The 19,057-nt window shown below is 41.1% G+C and overlaps 1 protein-coding gene across 2 annotated transcripts in view; it reads left to right on the forward strand.

Moving 5' to 3' along the window:
- Positions 1–13,697, forward strand: part of RAB40C (RAB40C, member RAS oncogene family) — an 83,029-nt gene extending 69,332 nt beyond the window's left edge. For both annotated transcript variants that reach the window (XM_043974129.1, XM_043974122.1), the window contains exons 5-7: positions 6,187–6,264; positions 7,826–8,048; positions 10,265–13,697. In XM_043974129.1, the coding sequence (XP_043830064.1) occupies positions 6,187–6,264; positions 7,826–8,048; positions 10,265–10,545 (582 nt within the window). In that variant the 3' untranslated portion in view covers positions 10,546–13,697. The remainder of the gene's footprint in view (positions 1–6,186; positions 6,265–7,825; positions 8,049–10,264) is intronic.
- The last annotated feature ends 5,360 nt before the right edge of the window (positions 13,698–19,057 follow it).

Consider the following 19,057-nt stretch of genomic DNA (forward strand, 5'->3'; position numbering starts at 1 on the left):
AAAAGGAGAGAGACCTCTCCGCACGGGCTCTCTTTCCTCCTTCCTGTCTCCTCCCAGAAAAAAGGAGGCTCCTCAAGTTGATTGGCTGGCAGCCTTGATAGACAGCACCCATGAGCAAATGTCATTTCCTGACGCCAAGGAAAAGCCACATGGCCTTGCCCTCTGAGGCATTTTCCTCATGGTAGAGCTTTCCCACAGCAAGTCTCCAGTAGGTGGCATCATTCCAATCATTACACTGTGTGATCTTTACCTCTCATGACCTCAGTTACTCATTTATATGTAAAATGAAGGGATAGGACTAGGTGGCCACAAAGCTTCTAAATCTATTATTCTATAATACCATAACTCCAATATACCACAACATGGAAGCCTAAATTAAGGATGTGAGGGGATTGATTTTGGAATTTGGGAAGTTTATGCTTGTTTCTTTTGTTTGCTTTGAAGTACCAGATATACCTCTGTAACCAAAGGCAGAAATCTCTAGCACATTTTATGCCCATAGAGGGCTTGTTTATTATGTAGGTGACTATATGTCTTTTTTATACTAGGGCCTAGACTCAGTTGATTAAAATGGAAAGGAGACATCAGGAAGCAAGAAGCAATTGGCATTCAGACTCTGTTCAGCCTTAGGCCTAACCTGACCTGTGTTCTGAGAAATTTAAGTTATCTGATTAGAAGCCTCTAGATTATGTGCACTGTTAACCTATTTATTTTTTCCCCTCAAAGTAAAACTTGTCCTGAGGTAATTTTTGTTGTTGTTTGTTTGTTTGTTTTCGGATTTTTTTGTTTTTTGGGGGGTTTTTTTGTGGGGCAATGGGGGTTAAGTGACTTGCCCAAGGTCACACAGCTAGTAAGTGTCAAGTGTCTGAGGCCGGATTTGAACTCAGGGCCGGTGCTCTATTCACTGTGCCACCTAGCTGCCCCACCCAGGTAATTTTTAATGGTGTGTACTTCTAAGCTTGCTGTTTAGTTAAATGTGAGGACTTGAGTGCTCATGTTTATTCTTCATCTCTACCTTTGTCCAGTGTTAAGAACATAATCACTCTGCATTCATCAATAATGCAAATCATGTGAAAGTAACCAGAAAAACTATCCCGATGTCTTGAGTTTTTTTAAAGTTCCTTTATTCCGAAATACTGTCCAAGATCTGATTGGCTAAAAAAATCCTTCCTATATTTCATCATAAAACACCTAATTAACAGAGGGCAGCTGGGTGGTGAAGTGGATAGAGCACTGGCCCTGGATTCAGGAGGACCTGAGCTCAAATCCAGCCTCAGACACTAGACACTTACTAGCTGTGTGACCCTGGACAAGTCACTTAACCCTCATTGCAACAATCTATATTAATGTTATAGTTTACAAATTAGCCAATCAACAAGCATTTATCAAGTGCTGCTACATATGATACATTTTACTAAGTGCTTGGAAATACAAAAATAAAAGTAAGCTCCTGCACTCAAGAAATTTACATTCTCACAAAGGAGATATGTATAAATATTCAGAATATAAAAAATGAATACAAGTTATTTTGGGGAAGAGGAGATATGATTTAGCACCTGGTATGGGGTGGAGGGACCAGAAAAAGCTCTATGAAGGAAGTGCCCCTTGTACTGAAGCTTGAAGGAAACTAGGGATTCCAAGAAGGCACAAGTGAGGAGCATCAGCCTTCCAGATTAGAGGGTCAGCCAGTGTAAAGGCTCATCTGTACAAATCAGAATAGACCAGTATGTCTGGTTGGCATAGTTCAAGGAGTAAAATAAAAGTATAAGAAGACTATAAAGATAAGAAGATACTAGGTTTTGAAGAGCTAAAGGAGCAATGTTTTTAACAACTCTGGTGAAGTATGTAGTGGTGGGTGGTGTTTGTGCTTTATTCCCAAAGATGACCATGACATTAGAGTGATGAGTTGTGGATAGGGACTAGTATTACCAAAGGACTGCCAAATTATTGTGGCAAAGTCTGCCACCAGGAATCTTCTAATGTCTGATCTTATGTTTATCTAAAAGATTGCTGAAGGGAGGGAGAAGCAGATAAAGTGATTTTTCGGTAAGAAGTGAGTAGTTAAGATGTGGAGGTGACTTTAGAATGTAGCTGGAATAGATAAGAAGCCATTAAAGGAACTAACCAAACCAGTTGTGATTCTTTTTCCAACATCTTCAATGTTTGGGCCACAAGGGTTTCCCTCCAGGCAGCTGGTTTTGATTTGGCCTCATATCTAAGATGTGACCTATACATATATCTAGTCTATACTGAGGTGTTTTTTGTTGTTGTTGTTTGTTTGTTTTTTTGGGGCAGTGAGGGTTAAGTGACTTACCCAGGGCCACACAGCTAGTAAGTGTCAAGTGTCTGAGGCTGGATTTGAACTCAGGTCCTCCTGAATCCAAGGCCAGTGCTTTATCCATTGCGCCACCTAGCTGCCCCCCTATACTGAGTTAATAGTTTGATGCTACACATAGAGGAGGAACCTAAAGTGGGAGATTTATGTCCATTCTTATATTTTAACAGGACCTCAGGGACTTGACATGAATTTCCCAGGATTTAGGGAAAACTTTGAGTGGAAGAGAGTATAAGATTATCTTTTCCAAAAGGAAAAAGTCATCTTTAAAAACCATTTTAGTAAGCTACACTTTTCTCCTTTTGCCTTCCTTTTTAGCAGAGAAGTTAAGTAAATGGCAATTTTGAAACTATGTGTTTATTGAATGGAGTTGTGGAAAAAATAGCATGAATTTTTATTCTGATTTTTGTTTCTTGAATTCTGTTTTCAAAGTAGATTTATAAGATGGGAGAAAATTGCAAGGTATATCTTTTTCTACTTCTAAACTATTCCTTGAACTGTGTATAATAAAGAACTTGTTCATTTGTTTTCACTGTCTATAGATGACTCTTTTTAGTTAACACTGCTGGTTTCACAGAAAATTATTCCTGAGACACAGTGTAAATGTTCAGATATTTGGGACATAGGAAGAGAGAAGTGAATATGATACCATGGTAGAGTGGAAATATCTTAAAGTTCTGAAATTCAGAGTAATTGGTCTCTGAGGGATATAACAGAAAAGTCCCTGTAGCAAATCTTAATCCACTGAACTGTTGGAAGGCTTCACAGTAAAATGCTCCTGAAGTGACTGACATCCTATTCTCTAAGTTTCTAGTTTGAAAACCCAGGAACACCTCTGCATGAATATCCCCCGAGTGCCCCTGGGGGCAGAGTTCAGTATGTGGACCAAGCTACCAAGAACTCGCAGATAACTTGCAGAGTGGCTGTGCTAACCCATTTTGGAACTGGCATGAAAACATATAGAGTACCCAACCTGATATAAGTCTGGGCTGACCAAAACCTAAAAATATGCAGAGCTCAAATAGCCTTCATCTCATAAAAATATCATCATCATCATGATGATTAAACATGTCAGCTATGCGGTGCAAGGTATTTGTTCTAGGAATTGAGGATCTGGAAAGGTATAAGATGTGATCCCTGTCTCTAAGGAGTATCTATCTTGGCTGTTTTTCATATAGAAATCTATTCTTTAATGATACCATTGCCCATGATATGGTGGAAAGAGCTCTGGACTAAGACAGCCAACTCTTCCAATAACTTGCCATGTGATTCCTAGCAGTAATTCCCTCTCTTCTAAGCTTCAGTCTCCTCGTTTGTAAAAATGAAGAAGTTGGACTAAGTAACCTCTTCCAGCTTTAAAATTTTATATAATTCTGAGAATACCTAGTGAAGTTTTATATTATTTGTTATATCTTGTTTATATTTATATCATATGCTATTTATGTTATTATTTACATTATTGTGTTTATTATTGCTATTAACTTTGAAACACTCTTTATCTTGAGTTCTGACAACCAATTGGCAAATATAATAGGCAAGTATCACAAACCTTATTTAGAGAAGGGTGATGATGGTGGTGCTAAATAATACTGTCTTTCTCTCTCTTCTGGATAAATAAAAGTGCCAGGTAAAGCTGGAATTAAAGAAAGAAAAATAAAATGGCCTGAATCTTCTAATGGTCTTACATGCCCTCTTCACTCCTACTTAATTTTTTTTTGGAAGTTTTTCCCCTAAGCAGAGAACTGTCATGGAGTTTTACTATAGTCAGAACTCAAAATTTGGGGTAGAAATCCTTCTTTCTGCTATAACACATCTTCAGGTTACACAGGCAACCTCTGAAAAAATAAGGAGGCAGAATCAATGGTGGAAAGGGCATACTAGACTTAGAATCAGAAACATACCCTTTTTTTCAGATCATACCTCTTACTATCTATGTAACCATGGACAAAATCACTTATGTTCTCCTAGCCTCGTTTTTCTCATCTGTAAAATGAGAAAGACTGTACTACTTACCTCACAGAGTAACTGAAGAGCATGTTAAATAACATTGTAAGGAACCGAGACAACAATTTACATAGTAACCACAAGACTGTAAGAAAAGAAACTTAGAAAAGCTTTAGGACTCTGATCGGTAGAATGACTGATTAAGAGGAGCAAGTATGAATCATGCTACCTACCTCCTGACAAAAGGATGAGTGACCTATTATTAGTGATTGGTAGCACTTTTTCATGTGTTTTAAATTTTTATGTAGTATGCTTTCTTGTTAACAAACTTGTGGTGGTAAAGTTTGGAGTGCTGGATCCTCTATTATGAATTTTCCCTCCAATAGAATTAAACCCAGGAGGTTAGACCTCTACAATACAATCTTCACTATTGTTTTGACTTTCTGATAATTAAGAAAAGAATTAGGAAGAAGGAGTTAACATTGGTGCTTCCTTCTTAGTTAATCCTGTGGTGGTGGTACGGGTTTTTTGGGTGGGTGGGTGTGTCCTGCCTTTCTCTGAAGGCTATTTCAAGATACTTTTTGGAGAATTAATGAGTGTTTTCTCCTGAGAAATATTTCTGTGGATAAACAGTTGGCAGGCTTGGGACCTCCTATTTAGTTCTCTAATCTGAGAGATTTGGGACTCATCTTGGTTTTCCTTTGTATTCAAAAGCCACAAGATACTACTAGATTAAACATTGCAATTATTAGATGATTCAGGGTACTGTGGTTTATGCCATAAACACTGAAGGTATGTTTTTATAATGCCTTACAACCAGGAACTGGAAAAGATTCTCTTCTGGCAGGGCCATTCATTGGTTTGATATGACTGCTGAATTTTTTTAAAAATTATTTTAATTATGAGTCAGTGACTGAACACCATGACCTTGAAATTCTTTGATTCTCTTAATTCCTTGGCCTCCATCTCTACATCTTCCACTATATCATTGCTCAGAATTCTTTTTAAAATTTTTTTTCTGAATAGAATTTTATTTTCCAAAATATATGTAAAAAAAAACCAAAAAACAAATTTTGAGATCACTTTTTTAATATTTTGTTTTCCAACTTCTCTTCTTCCTTCCCTTCCTATCCCCCACCCACAAGAACTCAAGCAATTCAAAATAAGTTATACGTGTCACGGAAAACATTCCCACATTAGCTAGGTTGTGAGAGAAAACACATCACTCAGAATTCTTTAAGCTACATGCTAGATACAAAGTAAAAAATTATGGTCTATGTGCATCAATAGAGAAGAATGTTGGTGTGGTTAAATTGGAGCCACAGATGATTTATCCGCTTCTGTGGAGGTAAAGAAGAAAAAAATAATAGAGGGAAAATCACTGGAACTGGCCAATTCCAATAACTCCACTGGCTTTGTGACTTTTGGAAAATCGCCTCTGGAAGTCTTTTTTTTTTTTTTCACTGTAAAATGGGCATAATACTAGTTCATGGTTTTTCATGGGTATCAATTCAAGTCAACAAACATTTATTAAATATGGGAAAGGCACTGGGAAGACAGACAAGACATAGCCCCTGCCATCAGGAACTTTAAACTACCAGAGAGATGTAACATATAATCAAATAGGCAGTCTTCTTTTTTAGTATTCAGTATAAGGTAGTATAAGTATAAGGTTCCTGGTCTCTACCAGGCTGAGCAATGTAGCCACTAATTAATAGGAATATGTATTGCATGTTTTAAGAGTTGACTATATTCTGTTTGGGGCCTTTTCTTTGGTTACAAAAATCATGGGAAAATTTCCCCAAGGTATCTGAGTGAGGAAGTACCAAGGTAAAATCTTTGTGTATTGACCGTTACTAAAGCAGGAACTTATAAATTTTCTTTTTTTTTCCCCCTCCCAATTGTAGGGAATTCTTCTAGTATATGATATTACAAACCGCTGGTCCTTTGACGGCATAGACCGATGGATAAAGGAAATTGATGAAGTAAGTATATGTGGGTTTTGGAAACAGAAACATGAGGGAAAGCTCAGATTTTTCTAAAATAGTAAATTAAGGAAGATGCTGCTACTGTCATCACCACTCTTTTTTTCCCTTGGTAATATTTTATTATTTTATTTTCCAATTACATGTAAAGATTGTTCTCAACATTACTTTTTACATCTCCAAAAAGAGAAAAAGACCTATTTATATGAAAATATTTATAGCAGCCCTTTTTGTGGTGGCTAAGAATTGGAAATCAAAGGAATGCCCATCATTTGAGGAGGGGCTAAACAAGCTGTGGTGTATGATAGTGATGGAATATTATTGTGCTATAAGAAATGACAAGCAGGATGACTTCAGAAAGGCCTGGAAAGACTCATATGAACTGATGTATATTGAAGTGAGCAGAACCAAGAGAACATTGTGCACAGAGACAACAATATTGTTTGATGAACTGTGAAAGACTTAACTATTCTCAACAAAACAATGATCTAATACAATCCCAAAAGACTATCTATGAAACACACTATCCACCTCCAAAAAAAGAACTGTTATTGATGGAACACAGACTGAAGCATGCTATTTGTCACTTTCTTCCATTTTTTTTTCTTTTATTCAAGTTTTCATATACAAAATGACTGGTATGGTAATGTTTTACATAACTGCACATATATAACCTATATCTGATTGCTTACACCCTCAAGGAGGGGGGAGGGGAGGTAGGGAAGGAGGGATAAAAATTGGAACCCCAAACTATAAATAAAAAGGTTTATTACTTTTATTTTTATTTTTATTTTTTTAGTGAGGCAATTGGGGTTAAGTGACTTGCCCAGGGTCACACAGCTAGTAAGTGTTATGTGTCTGAGGCCGGATTTGAACTCAGGTACTCCTGACTCCAGGGCCGGTGCTCTATCCACTGCGCCACCTAGCTGCCCTGGTTTATTACTTAAAAAAAAAAAAAAACATTCATTTTTTTTGTAAGATTTTGAGTTCCAAATTTTTTTCCCTCCTTCCTTTCCCTCCCCCCTCCCCAAGATAGCAAGCAATCAGATGTAAGTTTTTATATATATTTATATGTATATACACACACACACACACACACACACACACACACACACACACACAGAGTCATGTTATGTATATTTTTGTATTAGTCATGTTGTAAAAGAAGAATCAGAACCAAAGGAGGGAAGCACAAGAAAGAAAAAAACAACAACAAATAAAGTGAAAATAGTAGACTTTCATCTACATTCAGACGTCAGTTCTTTTTCTGGATGTGGAGAGCATTTTCCATCATAAGTCTTGTGGAATTACCTTTTATCACCGCCACTCTTGAGAAGGGTTTCAGTGACCATAATCTTAATGAAGCAGAACAACGATTGAAACTGTCTAGCCTGGATTTCCTAAAATGGCCATCTGTTTTATTCTCTCCTACAGCCTGTCTAAACTAGAGAAGCAGAGAAGAGAAAAACTTTCCACTTCTGTTAGACATGAAGCTCCCTCCTTCCCTTCTTTATGCCTTTCTGTGCCTGACACAGGGCTAAATTGTGTTCTCTTCCTACAGCATGCTCCTGGTGTTCCCCGAATTTTGGTGGGCAATAGGCTCCACCTGGCCTTCAAGCGGCAGGTGCCAACAGAGCAAGCCCGCTCCTATGCTGAAAAGAACTGCATGACATTCTTTGAGGTCAGCCCACTGTGCAACTTCAATGTGATTGAGTCCTTCACAGAACTGTCGAGGATTGTTCTCATGCGACATGGCATGGAGAAGATCTGGAGGCCCAACCGAGGTGAGGAAAACTTGGAACTTTGGTTTAACCATACTAATGAGCTGGAAATGGGGGAGTCCTTTCCTTAAGTATCAAGAGGGCAGCTTTGCTATAGCAACTCCTAGCTGACAAGTTGTCACATTCTTTAATATAAGCAATGGCCTAGCTTTGTGAAAGTGTTTGTTGCCTCAGTGCTGGCAAATACCAACCATCATTCACTTCTCATCCCTTCTCTTCACTCATTCTTGTTCCTTCACTGGGCTTCTTGTAGATAGTAGGGATGTATAGAAAGGTTTCTTCACCTAAGTGTTTTTAAAAGAGTAATTGAAAAAAAGAAGTAGTTCTGAGATCCACAGGCTTATGGATGGTATCTTCCCCAGATACCAGAGAAAGGACAATGATGACTGCCTGCCTAGCTCCCTTCTACACAGACTTCTTAGGCCGCCCTCTTCTAACTTCTCTCCTTCCTCCTATACCTGATTGGGGGGGGTTGGGGGGGGGCAGGGAGAAGGGCAGTTGAGGCGAAAGAAAGTGGAGACCAAACAAAAGTGGCTCAGTGAACCTGATTGAAGTGCCTTCTCTTCACACCTTCTAATAATTAACATCCTTAGTATAAATGCTTCTAACATTTAGATGTAAGAACATGATTTTAACATTAAGTACACTTTTAAGGTCTGTGTTCCAGATTAAAATAACCCTTTTTTGAGAGATATGGTGGACCCTACAATTCATACATTACTCCCAGCCTGTATTGAGGGAGCCCCCCAAAAGTCATTCTAGTTTCTAAGAAAGCAAAAATTAGTTTATAATTATATATTTACTTTTGCTATATTGTTGAACATCTCAGTGGTATGGTGAAAAGAGCATGGAATTTGGAGTTAGAAAGTTCTGTGTGACCTTAGGAAAATCACATAACCTCTCTGGGCTTCAATTTCCTTAGCTATAAAAGGAGGTAATTGTAAGGTTCCATTCAGCTTGAAAAAACCCTATGGCTATTCAATGGCCAAATCTTTGGTCAGGGCATAAACTCCAATCAAACATAACATTGCTCCCCATGGGAAAATAATATTTGTTTTTGTGTTTATAATTCTGTTTCCAGGAATATGTTGCCATAAAAGTCAAGGGCTACCTGTAATGAATGGCATTTTCAATCCACTTTAAAGGCACCCTAAATTGTAAGAAGGCTGCAAAGTTGTACTCACTTCAAAAGCACTTTTTTTTTTGACTTAACAGTACTAGGTCTTCCCATTGTCCTCTGGGTGGCAGCACACAGGTTTTCTGATTATTTGATTACTTTAGAATTGAGGATTGCCACAAAATTATTTTGTATACAAGAAAAAAAATACTTGGTTGATGTTTTTCCAGTAAGTAATTATTCCTTAAACCTAGAAGAGAGATCTTATGATCTATTGTGGGCTGGTATAAAAAAAACCCCAAAACTATTCTATGTAATCTCTTTATATAGATTAGTTCCTAAATAATAAGACTGAAAGCTGGTGTTTTAAAGAAAACATCGCAGGTCCTGAAAAGAGCCTTCGTTTCAGCAACGCAGTGTTTTAATGTCATCCTCAGCTCTTCTTAGAACCAGGAATAATTAGTCCCTTCTATTGTTGGACAGACCAACAGGAGAGGGGTGCCATCAAGTGGACAATTGAAGCTGTCCTGTTGCTTTTCATAAACACTTTCTTTTCAGTAAGTGGACTGAAAGGCTATTCAGCTGGCAGCATGGCATAGCATAAAAGCACACTACTAGTCTGAAATTCAGAAAAACCTTGCTTCAAGTTCTAGCTCCAAAAAAGAAAGTAGAATTAGAGCTCCAGATTTAGAGGTAGAGAGCCTGAACTCACCTCCCGGCTCTACCACTGGGTGATATGATCAAAGATTTTAGAACTGGAAAGAACTTGGAAACCCACTTACCTGACTTGTGAGCTGGGGCAAGGCATTTAACCTGGGTTGGCCCAGTGGAACTCTGAGGCATCTTATGGCTCCAATCTATGATACCCATTCCTGTTCTGCTTTCTTTGTTGAATTCACATTACCACTGCTCCTAATTAAAGCAGTTAAACTGTTAAGTGGTTTTTAACTTCATTTTTAGTGTCCAAAAATTCTTTGGGATAACTTTGTCACTCATTTGCTAGTTCTGTACAGGCACAACAGCTCATCTCTGCTATGGACCAGAGATGTAGTCTAGCTAACGCTAGAAATTTACCTTCTTTTCTGTTTTGGCTTTCCTTCAGTGTTCAGTTTACAGGACCTCTGCTGTCGAGCAATTGTCTCCTGTACCCCCGTCCATCTTATTGACAAGCTTCCACTGCCTGTCACCATCAAAAGTCACCTGAAATCCTTCTCCATGGCCAACGGGATGAATGCAGTGATGATGCATGGACGCTCGTATTCCCTGGCTAGCAGCGGGGGTGGGAGCAGCAGCAAAGGCAACAGCCTGAAGAGGTCTAAATCCATCCGTCCTCCACAGAGCCCCCCACAGAACTGCTCACGCAGCAACTGCAAGATCTCTTAGCAAAATGAAGAACTCAGTGAGCGTAAAGACACCCACACCCACCCACCCATGTACAAATGTTTGCACATTCAACTCTCTTAAAAGAAAAATGAAAAAAATGGATCCCACCGTTATTCCTTGGTTACTCTTCTGGCCAGGGTATTTCACTTAGGGAATGTTCCTGATGGTGTGCTTGGAGTCTTGGGTTGGCTGGATCCCATGTCATTGGCAGGGAAGATTTGGACCCTACACCCTACCCAGAAAGCTTTGGGATTTCCTCTTCACTTAGACAAAGAGAGGGTAGAAAAAATATATGGCTGCCGGGAGGGAAAACAATTTAGCTAGTCTCGAAAGGAATGGATTATTGGAGACTAGAGAAGCATAGGGTGTGGTGAGGGGAGCCTCTGCTACAGCATGAACCCATGAACTCATAAATGAATTGCCGGTGCTATAGAGGGCCTTGATTTAAAATACAAAAAAAAAAAAAAGACTGAAAGAGTTTGGGGGTATGGCAAATTTGCGGTGGATAGGACTGCTGTTGCCAAAAACAAGCTCTTGGGGAGCTGGCTGTAAGCTTTGCCTGCCTTTTTCACTTATTTATATAGAAGTATATATAATATTTCACTTTTTTGGGTAAATTTTTAAAAAGCAGTCAGGGAAACCTTTATGCAGCCATGTGATAAAGCATTGCACTCATTACTAGTGCATCTGCTAAGGGGAAATGAAAACACTTTAAGGAAAGCTATGAACTGATACAGGTGTTTTGCAGTAGCAAGTATTTTTGATGTTTGAGTACTCTTTCCACAAAGATAATAAGGAATTTACTGTCAAAGCTTGAAATGTTCTTTCTTTGAATATACTTCATCCCAGTGGGAAAACAGGAAGAATGTTGTGGATTAAATGAAGACACCAGGTTGGGGGGAGGGGAGGGGATGCTGCCTGGGAGTTTGCTTTGCTTTGCACATCTTCTGCCTGCTTTTTGGTAGCTGTGCTGAACGTACCTGGACTGACTTCCTCCTGTGAGTCTCCTCACCTCTGTCATACAGTATTGGGTAACGTGAGCACCTTTCTGGGAGGTGTGCACTTAGAGAAGCACAGGGCTCTATCCTGGAGTCATTTGGATTTCATCTGTTTACAGCTTCCTTGTCCCATTGGCTCTATTCCGTCCTCTCAGTTTTCACCCATCATAAGTCACTCCCTGCTTCTGAAGGCCTCCAAACTGAAAGGTTTCACAGTGACAAAAAATCTGGGGTTTGCTCCATTGTACCTTTATTTTAACACTTTCCTCACATGCTCCCATGATCCAGTAAATTCTTTTGCTAGGGAAATATGCTGCTCCAAACTGGCCATGGAAACCATTCCCTCCTTAAATGCAGTGCTGTCTTCATATTTGTTGCTTAATAGATTAAACTTGTGCCAGCATTTACCAGAATGAAAAGCTATTCACAAGTTGTTAAATACTTGATTAAGGGAAATCTAGGAGTAGTAGATCTAATTTTATCCTTAGTTTTTTGCAGAGAAGGGAATCCATGATTCTGTATTCTCGGATTCCATCTGACATAGAGAAGTAGACACTGTCCATCTTCATGACTGTAAATGTGCTTGCCACACATTCTTCTTTGTAAATTATACATAAAATTGACACGTTTACCAACAGCCTCAGCATACTAATCTAATATTTTTGTCACTTTTTTCCCTAAAAAACTTGCTTTTCTCCGATGCCAATCAGAAGAATAGAGTAAACGTAACAGCTCTCTGAAACAGTGCTAAATCAGTGAATAGTCTCCTAGTTCTCCAGTCTACACAAAGCCCTAGATGCTGGTTTACAGGCAAGCTAGATTTGTGTTCTTTGTAATCTGGCACACTGAACCAAGAGCACCCGTTTTCAACACATTCGATTCTACAGGGTGAATCTGGGAGATAAATATTCTCTTTAAACATCACTGAAATAGCTTCTTTTGTTTGGTCCATGAGGACAACTGAAGATGCCTTCTAAGAACTTAAATGTGTGTCCCAGTCACCAAAAGACTGGTGACCAAAAAAACCCAACAACAAACCATCCTATTGTATTTTGACACTCACTCACTACCCTCAGCTTGTGATTGATTCCTATACTCCTCCCACTGCTCTTCTTAAACCTTTCCCACTGAGTTTGATTTCATCCACATCTGTGCCTGGGAGGTGTGTTGGGCTTGAGTCACATCGGTGCTGTATTCTACCTCTTCCTAACTCAGTGTTGGTGTGACCACACATAGCAGCTGCTCCTACCTTTCCAAGAGCATAGACTGCCCTCAGCAACCACAGACAGCTGGTGGTCACTGGCCAGGAACATCCTTCAGTGTATTAGTTGCATCTTCATTGCCTTTCCCTTTCTCCAAAGACTTCATAAATCCCAAACATGTTTCCCAAATCAAGTCCCACTGCTTTTTAGAAACCCATTTAATTCATGGGCAGAGTAAAATGTGCTAAGCCTTTATGGGCAAATGGTCTCCTACTGGGCCTTCCTAGGAAATGAAGGCTGCCAATATTTTAATAATCCCATAGCTATCAACTCATCAAATTCAGTGGAGCAACAGACAATCATCATCATCAAAACCGAATATTGAGGGAAACATGGGCTAATGGATGAACTGGGATAGCCATGGGAGTTATTGTTCTTGGACCTGGGGAACCTTTTCTGAAACAGATTCTCTCACTGCCTCTTGGGGAATTCTGAGTCTTTATCATCCTATGATTTGGGGGAACACCCATCCACTAACTGATTGCAGTTTGATCTATGGGGACAAGGATTGGATTTGCCTTTATAACAGCAGAGAGAAATGAGATGTTGATTTAGGCTCATTATAACCTCTGTTTCTCCCATTTCTGACCCTCTCCCTAGCCTTTCTATGCTAAAAGTCAAACCTGGAAGATCCTACAGATAGCCAGCCAAAATGGGATTTGTTTTCTTTGGAAATTTCAAACAAAATTGAATTGACTTGGGGATTGGGAGTGGGGTGGCATGGGGAGAAGGGGTTTTTGGCATTTATGATATCAACACTATTCTTAGCTGCTGTTTTGACACTTGTACCATTCCTGTGTTCTATTGGACTTTTTATTTCTTTGTACAGTAAGTGTAATTCAACTGTGATATACATGTTTTGTTTTATATAAATTAAAGTCTTGTTTTTAAACAACCAAAAGGCTAGTGGAAATTATTTTGAGTTGGTGTGGTTCTTTTTCACTAGGTAGCTCTAAGGTCTTTGACTCCATGTTGAATACAGTGGGAGTGAAAATACTTGGGTTTCCCAGTGCGCCCCAGTTATAGCACACCCCCCCCCCATCTCTAACTCCTCTCCCTGGGTGGTCGTCTGAGTCTCACAATCAGAGCTACAGAGTTAGAGCCAAGTTTGTGGCCACTTAATTGACCCCAAGGGCTTTGTTGACAGATGCAAACTCTACCACCCTGGCCTCTCTTGGGTCTCCTATGACTGAATGTGCCATTCTGGCAGTGTCCTGACCTCTACTTACCCTGCAGCATTCAACTCACATTTATTTTCCTCCTGTCCTCTTGTGGCTTATGTGGAACTGAAACTTTCCCAAGTCCACAATTCGAGCTTGGGCTTCAACTGGGAGGTCAGGTGGGGAGATTCTAATTTTGCCATAAGCGGTCTAGCTGGTTTAATTTTTGTGACTCCCTGTGCTTCCAGTTGAAGAAGTAAGGCAAATGCTTGTTTCGAAGGAAGGTATTAAGTATGGAAGTAGAGAACAGATTACTTTAGCTAGAACCCATTGTGTGGTCTGGCCCAGACAGGAGTTGAATGGATTTTTCAATCTACCAGCTTGTCTAGTCAAGGGCCAACATTTCTCTTCCTCTAGATTAGTAAGCCTTTTTCTAATTTTTTTTTTCTTCCCGTACCCTCCTGGGTGGGGTGCGGGGGGGAGGGGGTGACACTGATGCATGTGTGTGTGGGAAATCCAATAGCAGCTGCAGAGTGGGAAGATAAAAAGGGTAGAAATTTGATCAAGAAAGAGTAAATAAACATTCTTCTAGGACAGAATGGCTGATGCCTGGGGTAGTTTAGAAAATGCCCTGTGATCTCTGATCACTGGGAGCCATCTAAACAAAGGCTGGTGTGAATGCAGGTGCTCATGGAGCAGCAGGAAGAGAGATCCTGTTTTCCTGCCCTGTCGATGGTAACAGAGAACAAGTAGGGGTTAGCAGGGAGGGCAAGGGAGGGCAAGGGGTGAAGTATGAAGCAGATGAGTTTGGGAATCCAATGTTTTCCATGACTCATGTGCAGCTGTAAAGCGATTGAGTCCAAGCTACATCACCAGGTTATCATAGTTTCCCCTGTTTACCAGGTGGCCAGAGTTAAGCAGGGTGGTCTGCTCTTTGAGAGGAGTGGTCCTGGGGGGTCAGGATCCCTCACTTGTGTTCTTGGCTATCCTGCTGCCATCACATGAGACCTTGGATGAATCGCATGCCTGGATTTTTTTTTTTAATCTCCCATGAGAATGGCATTTGGTGAGATGTAATGCACTTGAGATCAGAGTACATTTCAGCCAAGATCCCAGTGTCAGTTGGAATTGTATCCCTCCCAGAAAGAAAAAGAAAAGTTCCAGCATTACTGCCTATGCCAGCACAAATACAGAAAAGGCTCTGAACCTCAAAACTGGAGTTTTCATGAATATGTACATATTGCTGAGGCTTTCTTTTTTGGTGAGGCAATGAGAGTTAAGTGACTTGCCCAGGGTCACACAGCTAGTAACTGTCAAATGTTTGAGGTCGGATTTGAATTCAGGTCCTCCTGAATCCAGGTCTGGTGCTTTATCCACTGCCACCTAGCTGCCCCCGGGGCTCTTCTTAAGATTGGGGGTCTCCGGGGAAGCTAGGTGGCGCAGTCCGGCCCTGGAGTCAGGAGGACCTGAGTTCAAATCCGGCCTCAGACACTTGACACTTACTAGCTGTGTGACCTTGGGCAAGTCACTTAACCCCAATTGCCTCACAAAAAAAAAAAAAAAGACTGGGGGTCTCCCCATGTCTCCTTGGAAAGCTGTCTGAATTTTGGGGACCTTGAATTCACCTTTCCTCCCTCTCATACCCCATATCAAGCCTCAATCTCGAGCTTGATGGGGGAATGTGCAGGTTATCCAGACACCTGTGCTGTTCTTCCTCTTGAGACCAGACTTTGCTTTGATAATGTAAAAGAAAAAAAAACTGGTTTCTTCTATTTCATTTATACATTTAGCTAAGAGCAAGTAGGTGGCACAATGGATAGAGCACTGGGCCTGAAGTTAGGAACACTCATCTTCCTGAGTTCAGATTCAGCCGCAGATCCTAGCTGTGTGGCCCTGGACAAGTCACTTCACCCTATTTGCCTCAGTTTCCTCATCTGTAAAATGAACTGGAGAAGGAAATGGCAAACTACTCTTGGCTTTTTGTGGCCAAGAAAACCCCAAATGGGGTCACGAAGAGTCAGACGTGACTGAAACAACTGAACAACAACAAAGACATGGATTTGTGTGTGTGTGTGTGTGTGTGTGCATGTGACACATGTTCTGTTTTCAATATAATTTTCACACAAGGCTTCATCTGGAGGTAGAGAGAGAACTGGTGCTGGAACCAGAAGGACTTGCTTCAAACACTGAATGACTCTGGACAAGTCAACCTTTCAGTGCTCCAGGGCAACTCAAACTCTCCAAGTTGCACAGAAAGTGCCAACCTGCACTGGTGGCTGAAGTCTCCTCATCCCTACATAGCTGTGAAATCACAGGTTTAGTTATAATTCCTTAAATTATTCGCATCCTTAATCTAACCATAAAAGCCAGAAACATGTTTACCATGAGGTCCCCGCTCTCTCTCTTACTCCCATCTCATCTGTTACTTCATCTTTGTTTGTTTTTTAGTGAGGCAATTGGGGTTAAGTGACTTGTCCAGGGTCACACAGCTAGTAAGTGTTAAGTGTCTGAGGTCAAATTTGAACTCAGGTACTCCTGACTCCAGGGCCGGTGCTCTATCCACTATGCCACCTAGCTGCCCCTGTTCCTTCCCTTATCTTCTCCCTTAATGCCCCTGCCCTTTTCCAACCCTGGAAGCCTTTGCTCAACCTGGCAAGATCCAATTGGGAAGTCTCTGGAATATATTGATTACATCTCCCTGGGAGAGATCTCTGATCTGGCTTTGTGGAAATAGCCTCTTTCACTGCAGCCTCTCAAGCTCTGTACTCTCCTGGTTAATCAGCACAGATCCTGGTAAGTGGGAAAGCAGTTTCCAAAGAACGGTTGAAGCAATTTCTTTTGACTTGTGCCCAAACTGAGGCCTGCTAAATTGACATGTTACCATGCAAGTAACACCAGACCGGGAGTTAGGATCTAGGTTCTGGTCCTGGATCTGACACTTCCTGGCTTGTGACCTCAGACTTCTCTGCATATCATTTTCCTTATTTATAAAGTTGAAGGAGTCCTGTGAGGTCCCTTCTGTGATCCTCCTGGACTGCTGAATAGCTCCTTGAGAATTAAAAGGGGAAAGCCTCCTGCCTCTGAATACCACCCAGTAACATCCCCCCCCACCCCTCCTTCAAATGCCTTTCCAGTCCATGCATGGAAAAGGAAGCAGGCCATAAACGAGGTGCCCTTGCAGAGTACCTGCAAGGGAGAACTCTTAAAATACTTCCGGGCATTTTCCCAAGCTGGGGCGCAGCAGTGGGTATAAAGATCAGAAGGAGCATTAGTCCCTGCACATTCTGCCTCAGAGAATTGTCTGGCCTGCTTTTATAGAACTAGGAAGAGATGGCTGGAAAGTAACTCCTTTAACTCCTCCCAGCTCAGCCCTAGAGGAAACATCGCCTCAGCTTACCTCACAGCTACTAACACTGTTTACTGCCTACTTGGCGGGGGTCCTCTCAAGCCAGCACAGCTGTGGTGATGCCTGAGCTGCCCAGGTGAAGAATTGGCCAAGGGGGCTGCCTTCTCTGGGCTAGCTGGGATCCCAGGCCCGGAGCCAGACTTCCTTCTCTCATTAGTAGTAGGAGGAGGATCTAAGCACTGTGATGACTCCCTCAATGCCCTGGCTGGTCACTTGGGTTTTTCCCCACCCCTGTTTCTTGTACTGAGCAGGCCAAGCATCTCTGATCTGCCTCTTGAGTCAAAAGGTCAGACTAAAAATAAATAAATAAATAAATGAAATTTTTTTTTTAAAGGTCAGGCTCCAGGGTCACTGGGATTTTTTTTTTTTACTTTAAATGTCAGAGGAAATCACTCTCTAGGGTCCCTGGACCTCTGAGGGCTCTGCTGATGGATTGAAAAGGGCAGGTTCTTGGCGGGCCCTTTGTCCTACTACCCCACTTTTGATCTTTGAAGTGGGAGGGCCCAGGGCTTTCCCTACCCTCCCTTCTACTTCCAGGCCTGTTAAAGGGGCCCTGGCGTCTGGAGCCAGAGTCTTGTAAGAGCAATACCTCCAGCAGAAATTCATGTTGCAGTTTGCATCCCTCCTGCCACTCAACTAGCCCATCGGAAACAGATCTGTCTGGGGTCTTGGGCTTTTTTGAGGTTGGGAAGAGGAGGAGGAGGAGGAGGTAACAGAGAAGAGATGACAAAATAAAATTAATTCACTTGGGGATCAAATCAGTTTAAACCACAGCTATCAGTCATAAAACAGCCTGTTACACTCTTGGAAGGGGTTGAGATGCTGTCTTTGTACGGATTAATATTATGACCTTGTTATATAAACATTCCAAAAATTACCTGCTGAATATGAATTAACCAATGGAGAAAGCCAAAGAAAGAGGCACTCGACTGGAAGTCAAGAGAGCAGAATTATAATCTCAGTTGTGATATCAACTCTCTGTGTGTCCTTGGGCCAGTCACTTCCCTCCTCTGAGCCTGGAGATGGCTTTGGCTGCCCTTCTAATGCTGATGTCCCCGAGTCCTAGGGTTCTTTGTTCTTTTTTCTTTGAAAGTTCCCCATGCCGGGCTAAAGTGATAGCTGGGAGGCTATCACAAAATGGAAGGGCTCAGAAAGGATTAGGAAGTATTCCTGTTTGCTGGAAACAGGAAATGGAGTTCTCTCCTCATAGCTAGTGTTGAATTTACCTGTTTTGCCTGCATAGTGACCAGGGGTAGGAACAAGTTTCCCCTTCAGTTCTTTTTTTTTTTTTTTGCAATAGAAAGTATGCTGGAACTGGAATCCAAAGGTTGTATGACCTTGAACAAGTCCTTTTCCTGGCCACTTCCTCAACCCCAACTCTAAATGTGTCCTATTATATTCTTGAGCCACTGCCATTTGTTTAACTGTTTATTAGGTGCTGAGAGTATAGGGTTGGATCCCTACGCTCTCCTCCAGGATCATTCACTCCAACTAAGGAGATAAACTGCATCAGTGGCAGAGCAAACAATGCTATGCTGTGGGTGATAACCCTAGTGATAAATCCAGACAGATGTTGTAAAAGTTCAAAAAAAGATAAGAGATCCCTGACCTGAGATGGGTGAGGATAAAGGCTTTTCAGGATGGTGAGATTTGAGTTGGCCCTTGAAAGATAGATAGGATTCAGGG

This window comes from Dromiciops gliroides, chromosome 1, assembly GCF_019393635.1.
Source record: "Dromiciops gliroides isolate mDroGli1 chromosome 1, mDroGli1.pri, whole genome shotgun sequence".
Lineage (NCBI taxonomy): Eukaryota > Metazoa > Chordata > Mammalia > Microbiotheria > Microbiotheriidae > Dromiciops > Dromiciops gliroides.